Source organism: Heterocephalus glaber, unplaced genomic scaffold (assembly GCF_053883595.1).
Source record: "Heterocephalus glaber isolate CG9 unplaced genomic scaffold, H.glaber_assembly_v1.0 deba00001463, whole genome shotgun sequence".
In the NCBI taxonomy this organism is placed as follows: Eukaryota; Metazoa; Chordata; class Mammalia; order Rodentia; family Bathyergidae; genus Heterocephalus; species Heterocephalus glaber.
Genome location: NW_028258310.1, coordinates 13430106 through 13447310, shown reverse-complemented (window position 1 = coordinate 13447310; position 17205 = coordinate 13430106). Strand labels below are relative to the sequence as shown.

At 37.5% G+C, this 17205-nt stretch overlaps 1 protein-coding gene across 13 annotated transcripts in view; it reads right to left on the bottom strand.

Annotated features, from left to right (window-relative positions):
* Ppp2r2b (protein phosphatase 2 regulatory subunit Bbeta) overlaps nt 1-17205 on the bottom strand; it is a 455995-nt gene that overhangs the window by 235688 nt on the left and 203102 nt on the right. For 3 of the 13 annotated variants that reach the window (XM_087180450.1, XM_087180449.1, XM_004854356.4), the window contains one exon: nt 9284-9368. The exons of 9 other annotated variants lie outside the window; for them this stretch is intronic. In XM_087180450.1, coding sequence (XP_087036576.1) covers nt 9284-9320 — 37 coding nt within the window. In that variant the 5' untranslated portion in view covers nt 9321-9368. Of the gene's footprint in view, nt 1-9283; nt 9369-9451; nt 9488-17205 lie in introns of those variants that run through there. One more of the 13 variants, XM_021266166.2, reaches the window with a different exon arrangement.

Sequence of the window (17205 nt, the reverse complement as noted above, 5' to 3'; positions counted from 1 at the left end):
GAGTTTTGTGCTTATGGCTTTTCTTTAAGCTACCTATCATTGTATATGTTGTGAGTGGAAAATATGAAGTTTTGATGCTACTGTTTAAAATTCTTATGTCATCCAACAGTACGTTTATCTTATGCAAATATTAGGAAATTACTCAGGTGTCACAACCTATAATATAATCAGACTCTTGAGCAGGAACAGGTATTTACATAATTTTAAGGTCATTATTTTCCCTATTGTTATTCATTGACTATAGCCTTCAAATTCCTTAACTCCACTTCCAGACTCCCTACCATAATTTAGGCCACCATGATCTCACTCCTGTTCAGGTAAAACAGCTTCCTGACTTGTCTTCCACATCCAACCCACTTTTCTCACCAATATCCCAAGTGATCTTTTGGTCATACAAGTCTTGTATGTTGTCTTCTTGCTTAGAACCTGCCTGTGGTTTTCCACAGACCCCAGGATAAAGCACAGATCCTTAATCCAGCATTCCATCCCTCATATACAGTTATGTGGGCCATACTTACCTCTCCTACCTACTTTCTCTTCTTCCCTCCTTAGGCTCCACACTGCAGCCTTTCAGAACTCTTAGCAGTTTAGTAAAAGTGACATGCTTTCTATGCTTTTGGCCTTTGTTCCTTCTGTGGGAGCTGACACCCATCATCCTCCTTTTATCTGCTCAATTTCAACTCTATTCTCAGCTGAGTTATAGAAAAGGCTGATATGTCTGTGCATGGGACTCAGGGGGAAAACATCTCCTGGCCTCCAAGAGACTTTACCTTGTTTCCATAGGGCATGTGCTTGGACAGTGGTGGAGACAGAATATAAGCCACATGCCTAACTCTAGGCATGCCCTACGCAGATCCTTACCACTAGCCTGTGAGAAGATAGCAGTGGCTGAAGCTTATATTTACCTAAACACTATGTGCTTGGACAAGTCTCTGAGGCAGGCACTATTTTTACCCTATTTACTGATGGGGAGCTGAAGCCCAGATAGATTTAGCACATCACTAAACTTCACAGCTGTGGGTTTGAGGTCTTGAGATTTGACGTCACAGCCTCTGTTAACTTGTGGCAGGTATTGTCACCATTTGAGATCAGGAAACAGGAGCTCAGCAAGGTTAAGTAGCCTGCACAAAGTCAGGATGTGAAGGACCTGTCGGATGACCCATGTTTTTCCCAATAACTCTTTACATACTTCTGTCATTATACTTGTGTTATTACATTTACCTACTTACTGGCTGCCCCCACTAGGGTGTCACTTATTTTATTAATAGATATTATTTATAAAAAGTTTTAAATTGACAGAAAAGTTAAACAGATAATACAAAGAACACATATACCTCTTGGAGAGTTTCTGCTATTACTGACATCTAATGTTACTATAATATATTGGTTATAATTAATGAATCAATACTGATAAACTGTTACTAAGCAAAGTCTACAATTTATTCAAATTTTCTTAATTTTTGCCTAATGATGTTTTTCTGATCTAGAACCTCATCTATCTTACACTTAGTTGTTATGTCTCCTTAGGATCCTCTTGGTTGTGAGAGTTTCACAGACTTTCCTTGCCTTGGACCTTGACAGCTTTGAAGAATAATCGTGGGATGCCCCTCTAGTGGTTTGTGTGATGTTCTCCTCATGACTGAAGACCACAAAAGTGAGGTGTCATTTCATCACATCATATCAGTCAACTGTGCCTGTCCTCAATGCAACTTATATCCATGTTGACTTTAATCACCTGGATGAAGTAGCTATTTGTCAGGTTTCTCCACTGTAAAGTTCCTCCCCTCCTCCCCATATCATACACTAGAAAGAAGTCACTATGTACAGCCTAAATGGAGGGGTGACGGCTTACGCCCATTCACTGTGGTCTGTGAGGGTATTTTTTCTTCCCTCCCGTTCATTAATTTATTCAAGCATATGCCAGTATACATATTTATTGTATGATTTGGGAAATAATCTAATAATATTAATTTATTTTTTGCTCAAATTGTTCTACTTTGGCGATTCAGTCCCTACATTGAGCCCAAGGCCTTGTGCATGCCAACCCAGCACTCTACCACCAAGCTATATTCCCAGAGCTACTGGGGCTCATTTCTCTCTCTCTCTCTTTTTTTTTGTATATCCTTTTATTGGTACATTTTAGGTGTACAATATAATGACATTCAACATTGGAGATATGAACCTCTACATACTCTCTTGGTTATTTTTTCACCCTTGCCCAGCCCTCCCTTCAACCCCTCCGTACCTCCCTATTTACAAAAACTTTGTTTCCATTTTTCCATTTTCTCATATTAATTCCATTCCTTTCTTTCCTTTCCTCTACCCCTCCCACTTCCCCCTCCCTTTTGCCCCTTTTCTTCCTATTTCACATTATCTATTATACTTTTTAGTCCTTATTTACACTTTGTTTCTCACACCAGAGAAACTATTTGGTATTTATACATGTGTCTCCTGTTTATTTCACTTATGGGTATCGCCTCAATGTGCATCCATTTAACAATAAATGTCTCTAATTTCTCATTTTTGATGGCTGAACAGTACTCCATTTTATTAAAAAACCACATTTTCTTGATCCAGTCTCCAGTTGATGGGCATTTGGGCTGTTTCCAAGTTTTAGCTATTACAAACTGTGCTGCTATGAACATGGGTGCACATATATCACTGTGGTATGATTCTTTTAATTCTTTAGGGAAGATACCCAGCAGGGGAATAGTGGGGTCAAATGGGACTTCCAGTCCTAGTTCTTTTAGGTACCTCCATACTGATTTCCACAGTGGGTGCACCAATCTATACTTCCACCAGCATTGGAGCAGTGTCTGGGGCTCATTTAATTAGCTCCTGTGTCCCTCAGACATATCCCCATCATTGTAAATTTTTTTTCAGCACTTCCTTTGTAGCTTTATAAGAGTTTTCAGGCTTGTCCTGTAAAATTTCTTTTCTAATAATTACATCAGACATCTTCCTAAGGATTCCTGGTTCCTTTTATTGGAGAATGGTTTTAGAAATGAAGGTCTAGGGCTGAAGGTACAACTCAGTGGTCAAGTGTGTGCTTAGCATGCATAAAGCACTGGGTTCAATCACCAGCATGGCAAGAAAAAAATTCTTCTCTGGATATTAGCTGGATTTTTATTTGTTTTTGCTACTGGGGTGTCATTTCAGCCCTCTGAGCTGACACAAAGAAATACAGGTTATTCTACATGTAATACCTGTATCTATATAAAAATGATATTCCCAATGCTAATTCACAACCACAGTGGTAATTCTACATCTCCCTTTCTTATCTACAAATTTCCACCCCAATCATGAGAAATGACTGTAAGCTTTTTATAGGCAAAATTAGTGCCTTGTTCACTGTTGTGTCTTAAATATTGCTCTTGGCACAGATGTAAAGGTTGACTTGGTACTGAGTTTACCCCATAGTCTCAATTCTGGGACTACTGATAAATTTGCAAATGTTACAAAATATGTATTTCAAAGATGAAAATCACAACAATTTATTAGGGCAACAGTGCAAGAAGATGCAATAACAAAGGTCTGATTTAAGTGTTTTTATTCAACTCAGTGAAGGGAAAATGACAGTAATACATCTAAGCCACACAAAAAGGATCCCAGCTTCCCTGAGAAAGATTCAAGTGGCATAAAGTGGTTTGTTTCTCCACAGCAATTTACATTTATTAAAATAGATAATAGGCATAATCACTGTCAAAATAGAGCTTCTCTCCTACACAATGTCTTAATACATTCTCGAAGTTTCTGACAAACAGGCACAAAGCCATGGCAGATTAGACCCTAAGTGGAGGATCACTCTAATAGCATAGCAGAAAAACCAATCTCACACTTCTGAGAAGGAAAATAAGACCAGAAGGAAAATAAGCCTTTGAAGGCAGAGGGTAAAGTACAAAGAGAAAGGTGCTAAAGTGATGCATAGCTGGAAGGGGAATCAAGGTCTAACGTGACACTCTGCATTAATGATGCTAATTTATGTCCAGAAAAGTGTATGTGCATGACACAAAGGAAACTTGAGGTGGTCTATATTATACCATGAAGGAGCTCCTCTTGAATCTCTTGCAAGGGCATGTGTTTTATACAGGGATTGCTTCACATGGGCATATATTATCCACATTCTCTGTCAGTTTCATGTGAACAAATCACTTGTCTTCTTAAATCTATTCTACACCCCTTTTAATCTTCTTTATGAGAATGACCCTTTTGAAAAACATTTGGTTACTGCTCCCCCATCTTCCACACATTTAATTATTTAAAATTTCCTTTAACTCCATCCATAAAAAGCAGAAGAGTCTCATATAAGTTCAAGGCTCTGCAGGATGTGGCTTCTCTCTAATAATTATGCTTGGGTTCCCTCTGGCAAGCCAAGCCTCTCTGGCCACCTTTCTCTTCTCTGAACACACAGTCTCTACCACACTGCAAGTTCCTCATACATGTGGTCCTGTCTGCCTGGACATCCTCCCATCTCCTCTTCAACACAATTCCTACTATAGTTTTAGGATTTAACAATCATTCTTCCACCAGGGAAGCCTTCCTATCTGAATCCAACCCTCTTACTGTATACTCTTTTAGCACCACAGGCTCTTCCTTGAGAGTGCTTATCACAGCTGCAATTATACATTTGTCTCTGTTATTCTTTGATTAATGTATTGCCCCAGAAAGTCTTGCCATTCTATATTCCTGGCACCTAGCTCCATGCCTGGCATACAGTAAATGTCCAGTAAGTATCTGTTGAATAAATGAATGAAAAATGACAACACCATCCACCCACACTATAGTCAGGGCTTTCCTGTGCACTAAAGCTAATTTCTCTTTGGATTCTATGAAATGTGCCATTTCACACCAGAAATTTGGTTACTACAGGAATAAGTATAAGAAATATTGCTGCTCAGCATTGGTAGTTTTCAAACAAACAGAAGATTCTGTTTATCATATGGGCCATTAATGAGTGGAAATGAATTACTGCATGGAAACGGACATAAGGTAATAAGAAAAAAAATTCAATGTGTAAAAGACTATCTATGGTACAGATATTTACCAAGTCCTATTTCTTAGGATCATTGTTATCAAGTAATTTTGCTTTATTTCACAATCTCCAAACGATACCATTGATTTTCAAGCAATAATTATTGGACCTGGATTTCATTTAACAATAAATATTTATTGAATATATTTATTCCACTGTGCTAGGGCATGGGGTACATGGTGAGCAAGAGAGACAGGTGCTTGCCTTAAATGGAAGAGAGAGCAACATGCTGTCAATAAAATAATTACGGACTCTTACTAGTGCTGATAAGGAAAGAAGTTCTGTTCTGTATGAATGAGATCATTCCCATTGTTTCATATTTCACTTATTGTTTTGTGCCTCACTGGGATAACCTGCACCATTATTACTCTATGACACAAAGAAGACCATAGTGTTTTTTCCTTTACTCTACAAAGAATTAATGGAGTTTGTGTATGTCATGGTTTCCTATAGAATTGAAAAGTAATCTCAAGAACTAACTATGGCTGTTCAATGTACCACAGCAGAGAACTAATGCTCCAGTCTACCATCTCCACTGGAGAAGGATGATCAGCAGATTGATAAATTCTCCTGTTTACATCCCTGAGCAAACAAACTAATTATGCCTTTGTTTTTAACCTAACAAATCATAGCTTGATTACAGGTCATTAGTGACCATTAACACATGAAACTGTTTGCATTTTGCTCTTACATCCGAATTATAGTCTTGCCTTTCACACCAGCTCAATCTGGCTTCCACAGGGAAAATCCCTTTATCTGACCTCATGCAAGATTCAAACAAACTAACAATTAGCCTCTGGAGCTGAACTATGATATAGAAGACTTCATTATTTTGGTTCATTATTGTTCTGCCTACTGTCGAATCAGCCATTCCCTTTCTAGTAGAGATATGCTCTGCATGCCAAAAGATTGCCCAACTGCCTCTCCCCAAACATCTCAGTAATGCCCAATGATTGCTAATGCACTGGCCAGGAATACAGACCTACTTTCGTGCTGCTAGTTCAGACAGCCCTAAATTCACAATAAAAATTTAACTTTGGTTACAGTCTGGATAAATGCAGAAGACATGTTGGGGATTATTAGAAATATAGGAAGAGAATCTATTTGGCAGGCAAAAGTAGAGGCAGAGAATGAACACACGCACACAGCAATCCTAAATTCACAACAAAATTCTAACTTTGGTTAGAGTGTGGATAAATGCAGAGAATATGTTGGGGATTATTAGAAATATGTAAGTCGCAGGAAGACTCTATTTGGTTAACAAATGTGGAGGTAAAGAACACACACACACACACACACACACACTCAGGTCCACTGTATAGTCCAGAACTTTAAAAAGCCAAATTGAGGCTTTGGATTATCTATTTGAGGAGCCAAGATTCTTTAAAAAAAATGGAGGATTCCCAAACCTCTGTTTCATTCTGTGCTGAACAGTACAGAGGGCCATGGAGTGACTAACAGAGACTAACGATGTCAGAAATGTTTGCACATTTTCTAACACAGCAATTGCCATTCAGGAGCGAATCCATGGTCCATCTCATCTAATGTTCTTTTGCCTCAACAAAGGTCCTCCTGGGAATGTCACTTTTGCCTACTAACATGCTAAGGCCAACAAATTAGAGGAGTTCCTCAGAAGGCAAGTAATGATAGTCCACATGTCGCTGCAATCATTTTTACACTCTTTATTCTGGGCTGGCTATGGGACATGTGACTAATGCTTCAGTGCAACATGCACAAGCATAGTAAAGATTTCCACAGAGTTTAAAAGGCCCTTTCAAATCACTTACCCTGTTCATCTTTATATCAGCCACATGAAAAGGGTTATGAATGTTACAATACTGGCAAAAAAAAAGATGCAGTCTTTAAAACCAAATTTGTCAGTCATCAGATCCCAGCCTTTCTACTCCCTAGCAGGGAAACTTCAAGCAAGTTAGTTAAGCTTCAGTTTTTCCTTTTGTAAAACACTCATAATAAAACATTTCATAAGGTGACTGCTAAATCCTAATAGGTAAACAATGCATATGAAGGGCTTATTATATTCTATGGCACATAAGTGCTAAATAAATATCAACTGTTGTTAAATAGATGTTCCATAAAGAAAAGATGAAAGCCAATCTGGAAATCGGAGACAGCTGTTTTAGCTATTAAATAATTTTAAACTTATGTTAAAAATTCAAGGCAATCCTAAAAAGAAGTTGAAAAAGTTACTAAACTTGTGAAGATGACATCTTAAAGTCATTTTACATTCTATTATAACACAGATCTATTTTATACCTCACACTTGTTCACTAAACTACATACAATACTTACACAGTTATCAAACCCTTAGCATTTAAAAAATGGTGGTCTCTTTGTTTTTGAAAGGATTTTTTCAGAAATATTTGGATTTTGGGAATGGGTACTGGGGGATCAAACTCAGGAAGTGCTGAGCTATATCCCCAGCCCCTCTTATTTGTTAGTTTTGAGATGGGATCTCACTCAGTCACCTTGGCTGCCAAGAACTTGGAATCCTCCTGCCTCGACCTCTCAAGTAAGTGGGATTATAGGCATGCATCACCACTCCTGGCTCAGAAACATTTGGATTTGATGAAGAACAGTGAAAAGCAGATATTCATCCTTGCTATTCTTCCTTACAAGCTCTTAAAATTCTGACTCTCCAGTGTGTCTCACTTGGAAATCTTGTGACTTTGGAAATTTTAAGTCTGATGTAATATACATACGACCAAGTAACAAAAGACTTCAATTCTGCCCTTCTCTCCTCCCCTCTTAGAGGAGAAATAGGCTGCATGAAGCTGAAAATCCCTTCCAAATGTTTCCAGTTTTATCTCAAAGTTAATATCATTAAGAGCAAACCAAATAAAACTCAAACTCTCAATCACTACTATATTGGAATGCACTGAAAATGTTATTGGTTGTTAGCAATGAAAAAAAAGGTACATTGAAAGCACAACAGATACAAAGCTCTTGTTAAAATAGGCAGATGAAAAAATGTAAATTTTCTATACCCAGGAAAGAGCAGAATTCCTCCTCACATCACATATACCCACAGGTATTATTTAAAAATAAGCCCTGATCTATCAGCTTATATTTTAAAATGACATTAAGAAATATCTCTGAGGGGGTGGAGATGTCAGTGCTGAAGCACTTGCTTAGCATGCATGGGACCATGAGTGAGATCCCCAGTACTGCCAAAAAGAAAAAAAGAAAGAAAGAAAAAAGAAATATTTGTGCAATCTACATGAGTATACAAAGCTAATGTTGTGTGGTTCGTTTAGGACACCAATGCCTGACACACTTTTATACATAAGCTGATAGAAAGTACATAGGCTTATATATACACACACACCCCCCACTGCATTTTTTTTCTTCCGTTTTTGATCTTCCACCACCTTTTCTTTTTTTTTTTTTAACCACCTTTTCAATTTCATTTGCTTAATAATGAATCAGGGGAGAGGCTTTTCTTTCCTCATTCCTTTTCTCAAAAAAAAAAAAAAAAAAAAAGCTCTTATATCTTCTGAATGTCTTACTCATTGATCTGCCTGAATTTGTATCGACCTCTGTTATAAGCTCTACCTCAAGGGAAAAAAATCTCTGATGATTCTTTTTCTTAAATCAAAATACAGTTTTTTTATACTAAATTTTATTTTCCAGGACCCAAACATAGAGCTAAATATAGAGGCTGTAAAGCTAAGTAGCCTTACCAACACAGTTCAAGAAATGCTTAAAAAGTTAACAGAAATATTTGTGCCATGCCATACAAACAAGCTGATCTGCCAAGGGTTATGAGAGGACCTCCGTTTAATACAGGGGCTTGTCCTATGCAGTCATTTTCAGATCTTTTTTCTTATTCAAAGTTATCCATTTATTAAGACTTCTCTTCATTATATACAAAGATACCTACATCATCTGTATTTATCTCCTGACACCAAGCCCTTTTCCTTTGTTCAAGTACTTAATCTATCTGTCTTATTCCCTAGGTTATTCAACGTATCTCTCATGCATCAATAAAGCAGGCTTCCCTCTTGTCTAGACTATGCTGGCAATTTTTAAAACAGTCATAATTTATCATCCCATGTATGGTTAGCCAAAATGTACTTAGTTCTTACAACTCCAAGTCAAACTATGTCTCATTACAATAACTTTTTATAATGTTAATTTACTTGGGTCCTGACTACTTTTAAGCAATTGGAACTACTCAGCACTTCCTTATTGCTACTTTATCAGAATAGTAGGTATAAATAATATTAATACCTTTATTTCCGTAGGTGCTTTCATCTGGATAATTCATGCTTCATTATTGTGCCACTATTCTCTGTCTTGGGTTCTGTCTTGGCTCCTATGACAAACACGGGGTTCAGATCCAGACTCCAGGAGCAGTGATGGTTTGTCTTTTGGCCACACACATACAGGTGAACTTACATAGTCTCCACATCCCCCCAGTCTCCTTGGGTGACACTGCTCTTGGCCGGGAAAAACCTAGGCCAATAAAATGACATGGTCAAGACTACAAAACCTTCCTCTGCTTCAGCCCTTCACCTGGAAATGAACTGGCCTGACTTTGGGGACCCAGAGCAGTGGCTCTCAAGGTGTTGCTCTGGGCGGCAGCAGCAGTACTTGGGAAAACTATGAGAAACCAAACTCTCAGGCCCTGCACAGCCCCATTCTATCAGAAACTCTTGGGGTGGAGCCTGACAATTTGTAGTTAACAGATGCTTCAGGTGACTCCAATGCTCATTAAAGTTTAAAAACACCTGCCCCCTGTGTCAAGTGGTTTTGGAAAGGCTAAAGTGGCGAGGAGCATGGTATTCACTTAGCTAAAGAGGGTCCATGTGGGTAGGATACTGAGCATTTTAGGCAAAGCTTCATCATGTAAGGCTAGGAGCAATGGGTGAAAATGAGAGAGGGAGCCCTGGTACAGAATAACTTAGGCAGATGGAACTATTCAGAAGCTGGTCATCACACTGACTAAAAATATCTCCACTGCATGAAGACCAGCATTCCATGCCACCACCACAAAAAAAAGAAAAAAGAGAGAAAAAGAGAATTCAGAGGTGTGCTATAAATGAAGTAGAATATGGAGAAATACTAAAAATAAAAATAAAAGTGCAAGAGTAAAAGAAAACAAAAAAACCCCAAAATTAGGCCTCAATGGAAAGTTTCAACATACCACTGATACAAAAAAAGGGTTTATAATTAATCTATCACCATTTATTTTTTAATATATTACAGCTAGTAGCTTTAAAAACTATCCTACAGATGGTTCATAGATAATGGATTTTAGACTCATTAATGTTTTCATTCATATTCAGAATAGGGCAACAGTTGGTTTAGATTCTCACAAAAGATCAACTTGAGATTTTTTTAAAAGGATCAAATCACTACTACAGAAAACTGATACTTGATCAAAAATTAAAGTTGGAGTGTTAACTTATTTATACTTATTTTGCAGTAAAAACAACTGTCCTTCAACATGATTGTTATACTTTAAGATGTAGGTAACTGTACCAATACTAGTGAAAATACAGCCTAATATTATTTAGCAAATATTCTATACCGGCACCTGGGACTGTCCTGAGCACATTACAGGTGTTGTTATACCTAATACTCAAAATAACCTCGTGGAAAGTATTGTTATGCTCATTTGTTAGATGATCCACCTGCACTTAGAGAGGTTAAGGTGCCCAGAAACAGAGTGTTCAAGCCAGCATACAAAAAGTTGACTTCATAGAAGCAAAGTAGAATAGTGGTCACTAGAGGGTAGAAAAGAGAGGGGAAGGGGACACAGAGGAAAAAAGAGTGATTGTTTGCTTCAAGAGGGATGGTAAAGATGTGACACAAAACTACAAGCTAAAACAAGCCAATGGAAATTAGAAGAAAAAAATGGGGCTAAAGCATACAATGATTTTCCACCTAAATAATCTTGGATAAGGATGTTGATGGCCAGCAACCAGCAGAGAGATACAGCAAAAATGAGCACTTTTTCCCCCATGACTGAGATCTCATCTAGTTGGGAACTCAGTAAAAGATGATTTATTTAATATTCTAATATTATGTGAAAAGCTCTGTTTTAGGAATTGGAATCTCTGAATCTCAGGCTTTTCTTAACCATAAACTATGTAGCTGTAAGCCAGCTGATTAATTCCAATGGATCTGTTTCCTCAATGAAGAAATGAGAATAAAAGTCTTCATATTTGTTGTACAGCTGTGAAATTATTTTGTAGAAATTTAAAATCACTTCACAAGTGTAAGATGGCATTACTATTTTATGTAGCTCCTTCCTTGCCCATAATTTGACCAGTTCGCATCAAGCCAGTTAGCAAAGTTGATTAAAACACAAATTTAAAGAAGAGGATTCTTTGAAGTTAAAAATTATCAGCATTATAAAAAACACATCTGTGGAAGTATATGGATTTTTTTGGAGACAGAATATTACTATGTAGTCCAAGCCTGGCCTTGAACTCCTGATCCTCCTGCCTCAGCATGCTGAGTTAAGAGGATTGCAGGCAGACACCACCATATTCAGCAAATCAAGTTGTTGGGTAATTAAAATGATTCATTCCAAAGGGCCTTACTTTCTTGTAAAATTGGTAAATTCCCAGATCAGCTCATGTCAGTATGAAATATCCTAGAACACCTTGCTGTGAAAGCAACAAAGAATATCATCAGACCACTGTATCAATGAACAGGACACAGAGACTAAGTACAAGGGAGACTCAGTGCATTTTGTGAAAAATTACTTTGGGTTCTTATTCAAATTTCAAGGTGCCAAATTATTCTCTTGTGCTTATCTCTATTTGAGAATATAATTTACCCTATATATAGATTAGGAAAGCAGCACAAGGAGGAAATGTGTATGACATTTTTATGTAGGAAGAAAGAAATTCCACTGGAGTTCACATTGAAGAGATGGAGAAAAGATGATATTTGATACTATTAACTGATTTTAATCTAAGTGGAGGGGTTTAACCAAGAGTTTTAAGAACAAAGATATAAAGATCAAGGAAACAAATTCTTTAGGGACTTCACAGTTGTCTTAGACTACGGTTTCCCCTGAAGTCATTCAACAGATTAAAATGGCTTTGTGATGTGATAATCATCATTCTGCTTTTTCTATTCTGGTCCATTTCTTAAAATATTTTGTAGGTCACCAAGAACAGGTAAAACTAAAGCAAGAAGCACGCTATTCTAAGCATAAATTTTCCTTGGGCCTATATTTGGGAAATTCTTTCAAGTCATTAGTTGTGGGGCCAGGAAACAACTTTATTAATTACTCAAACTCTGGCTGTAGGTCATCTTAGCAAGTTTACTTTTCAGTACAACAAAACAGAGGACATGGAAGTTGCCTGGATTATAAACCCAGGAAGAAATGCTTCTTGGACATAAAACACACTATATTTCCTAAACTCAAGATCATCTTCTAAGGGGATGGTGGCAATTTCCCATCTGAGGTTCTCTGATAAAACATGCCCATACTGTCCTTACAGCCAGATTGCAACACAAGACTCTTGACCAGCTGCCTTGCTGTGCAGACCTCTCTAGTAGGTCTGATTTTCACTAATCCACTGATTAAACATGTTAAGACTGACTTTGGCAAAACATGCCAGAAATTCCTTCAGGGTAATTAAAACCACTTTCTGTGTCAATAAACAAAGACTGTGAGATATTTCATGTGCTGTGGGGCTGGCTCTGACCCACTGGCTCTAGGACATTTTTTTCTTAGATGGGTTTTGCATCATTGCAATTGATTTTCACTGACTCATCCAGACCCTTGCTTGCCCCCTTATAAGAAGACTGGCTGAGGTCAGAGGTATCATCTTAGCTTTCTTGTTTCACAAGGGACAAGGACTAAAGGGGCTCTGAAAGTAAGGCCAAGCTCACTGCCAAACACTTTCACCCAGATCTTCAGGTAAGAGACCTTGGAAAGGATTCTTGCTGCAGAAATTGACAGTCCCTAACTATCACTGGTCTTCCAAAGTTCAAACTCATTTCCACTTGAACAATTATTAATGAGTCTTCAGAGTAAAAGGAAGAACTTAGTGGACATTTACTACTTGATATTGAGAGACTAATCCTCTGCACATAGTAGACACACAACAAATTGTTTTTCAGTGCAAGGATGGATTTATTTTTATTATATAAACAATGTAATAAAATATAAATAATGACTTATTCAAAACTGTGATATGTGATAGAAAACAAATAATAGAAATTACTTAAAATTTCCCCAGCTTTAGATAACCAGCAGCAATAATTTGGTAGTCATTTTTTTTGTTTCTTTCTCTTTCTTCCTTTGTTCTTTGTGTGTGTGTGTGTGTGTGTGTGTGTGTGTGTGCGGTACTAGAAATCAAACTTAAGGCTTGATGCCTACCAGGCAAACACTCTGCCACTAAGCTCCATAGAATCCAGCCCTTCATAGAATCTTTATGTATATACATAGGAGTTTATTTCAAATTATCAATTATTCATTTTAATCATTTTAATCCTTATTTACACTTTCAGAGAAACTATTAGAGAAACTATTCGGTATTTACACATGTGTGTCCTATTTATTTCACTTAAGAGTATGGCCTCAATATGCATCCATTTTGGAAGAAAAGGTCCAAAAGGATAGGGGAAAGTGGGAGGGGAAGGGGAAAGGAAAGAAGAAGGAAAAATTATGACAAAAGAAAAAAATGGAAACAAAGTCTATGTAAATAGGGAAGGGTGGAAGGGGTGAAGGGCTCACAGGTAATGGGGAAAAAATAAGAACCAAGATTCATCATGTACAGGTACAAGCACCCAATGATAAATGTAAACATATTGTATACCTAAAATATATCAATAAGAGAAGAAAAAAAAAAGAATCCAACATATACACAGGAGTTTATGTAAGAGCAATCATACTACATATACCATTTTAAACATGGATATGGCTACCTTTCATTTTTAAAAAGAATATAGTCCTTTTTGTTTGCTTATGTCTTTTTCCCTCTTTAAATCACTATTAATAAAATTTAAAATTTTTATTTTATAAAAATATAAATCTTTCATTATCAAATAATAAGAGAATAGTTATTACATTGTGTACCATTATCTTCAATGTAGTTACTCGGAGTACAAGACATAAACCAAACTTTTATATATTTTTTATTATTGATACTAACTCATATGACATGAATGAGATTTCAGAAGCTTAATAAATAATTGGATGGTTAAAGAATAGGATGAAAAACAACACAAATGAATGGATGAAAGAATAATAATAATACATTATGCTCTTAATGAGCTAGTAGAGATTCCAAGTGACAACAAAAAATCGCATAAGTACATCTTCTGACATCTCCCAAACATTTTTAAACTTTAGTGGAGGTAAGAGAACTTGACTTCAACATGTTTACAGGGATCTACACACTTAAACTCCCAAGTAAATAGTAAGTAACTGACTGTTGTCCTAACTACGGAGAAGTTACCAAATTACTCTCAAAGGAAATCAAATTCAAAAACCATTTACTAACCACCTGCAAGAGGACAAGGGCATTGTTCTCTGTAGGATCAACTAAAGAAGCACGGCTGCAACTACTGACTTCCAGCGCTGTCTGTCTTTCCTGGGAGACAGTGTGCAGCATCTCCTCTTTCAGGCTGGCTGAACTCTGAACTTAGTTTCCACATTTGTGAAATAGGGATAACACTCATACTTCACAGAATTGTGGTGATTTAAGAACTAGCGTAATTCAGGAAAAAACTTTATGAGAAAATGTGGGTTGGAGACAGAGTCTTTAGGCACCAGGGAAGGGGAAAAAACAGAGAGAGAAGTGGTACTGGCCTAAGCACTAAGAACCCGGCACAAGCAGGCTTTGATAGCTTGAGTATTAGTTAGGATGCACTCAGAAGATGAGAGGACAGGCAGAAAACATTAAGGTTCACAAGCACAGAGGAAAATTGTGAGCAGACTCATCTCCTTAAGGGGGTGAACAAAAGTGAGAATTCTTTTTGGCTTTTCAGCATGTGCCGATGTCTAGATCAACACCATCCCTGTGAGCAACTTGAAGACGACCTGCTTGTCAAGTAAATGGAAAAAGAAAACACCTGGCTTGCATAATGGGCTCAAATCAAAGTTTCTAAGACTTATAGGAAAAATTCTAGTCGGAAAATTTCCATCTCAAATTGTGCTGAGCAAGCTCAGGGACTGAGTAAGCCTGTTGGCAGTAGCGGCAGCAGCACAGTATGATGATCCCACAGCTACTACATTTTTCACAACAGTCCAGAGTTCAGGTCCTGCCAAGACCTTGGCAAGCTTTTGATCTCTGACCCTACAAGAGGACAGGAGGGAATTAGGAACTAGTTATCAGGGAGCTGTCAACTGGCAGCACTGAACTATCCCAATCTCTTCTCTTATTCCAGAGTTTTGGGCAGGTATCTCACACCTCCATGCCATACGCTCTGTTTTAAAACTAGTGCTATGGCTGAAATTCAAGAAGCATGTCCACACAGCCCCACTCAGTCCTCTCTCACACCATCCCACCTTGTCTCCCAGAAAGAAGAAGGGGGTGAAAGGACTAGGCCCCCAAACCTCCTGTGAAACTCAGTGATGCTAGAAGATACCTTAATACTTTTAATCCTCTGAAGAGGCAACTCACCTACTAACCCCATTGGTACTGCTTTTTTCACAACAGTGCATAGAGTTCGGGTCCTGATAAGTACTTGGCAGGTTTTTGATCTCTGACCCTACAAGGTTTACCCACTCAACTGTCTATCCACACATCTTTTAAATTTTATGAACTGAGCTGTAGGCCATACACTGTGTGTCATTTTCAAAATACTTTATAAACTTTTTAAATGAAAAAAACATTTCAGAAGAGTATTCTTACTTCAAGACCTCAAGACATTTTAGTAGGGGAAATGCCCCCCAAACTCAAGCCAAATAAACTGGGATTTCATACTGACTCCCAATTATAATCCCTAAAGATTGCTGAAATGTCGACAGTTAATATGCTCTGAAAATGGACTAAAAACTGCTTACTAAAAATATAACCCCAGTGGCAATGTATAAGACTGGTACTTTTCATTTACATTAAATCATGGTGCCACATTTTGGAGAACACTACAGATATTTGGAATTCTGAAGACAGTGATAGGCAGCATGTAGTTTTCTCTGCTTTGCCTGGGTTCAAATCCAATTCAACTACACAAAGTATTAACAACAAAAAATTAGCACAGTTTTCAGAAATGTCAAGTTTGAATCCCATGAGAGGTTTGCTCATTAACAATCACACTGCTTGTCATACTGGGCCAATCAACTTTGAAGTTACCTACTTACCACTTTGAAGAAAATTAACATTTCTGGGTCACCAGGTTCCATCTACTCATATACAACCATGAAAGCAATTTTTTATTTAACCTAGGTAGGCAACTGACTCCCAGGGAACAAGCAACTCACCCATGTATTTACTGTATTTACTAACAGAGGCTGAGAAGTTACCCTTCCTCTCCTCTCAGAAAAGGTAAAAGTACCTTTAAGCTCTGGGAGGCACAAGGCCAATGGGACCAAATTAAAAACCAACAGTTATGGGCTGGGGATTTAGCTCAGTGGTTCTGCCACCTGCCTCGCAAGTGCAAGATCCCGAGTTTGATCCCCGGTACCAAAACAGAACAAACAAACAAACAAACATCAATAGTTATATCCTTAGGACTATGCTTCTAATATTCACCCCAGAAAAGTTCCCTGAGATGAATTTAAACACTCTAAAATCTATGACAATATGAAGGAGAGGCAAAATAGAGATATAACAAAGGTAGGGTAGGGCCCAGTGACTATCAAGGTATCCCTTAGTATGTCTGTTTTAGAAGGCCATTTATGAATATTATCTAGAAACTTAATCATTCATATCATTGAACCCAGCAATCATGTGTTTAGAAACTTAATGTAAAAAATAACTGAAGATGTGACAGATAATGTCATTAATATCATACACTTATTAGAGCAAAAACTAGAAATCTAAACTTTCAAAGTAGCTGGTAAAATTATGGCACAACTATAGAATATTATAGAAAAACATTCACAGTATTATATTTGGGGCTGAAACAAACCCCAGACATACCATTTTACATATAACTCCAGCATTCTCCCATTCATACATCTCTTTTCTCTCTCCTCTCCCCCACCCCCTCTTACACACACACACACAAGCACATGC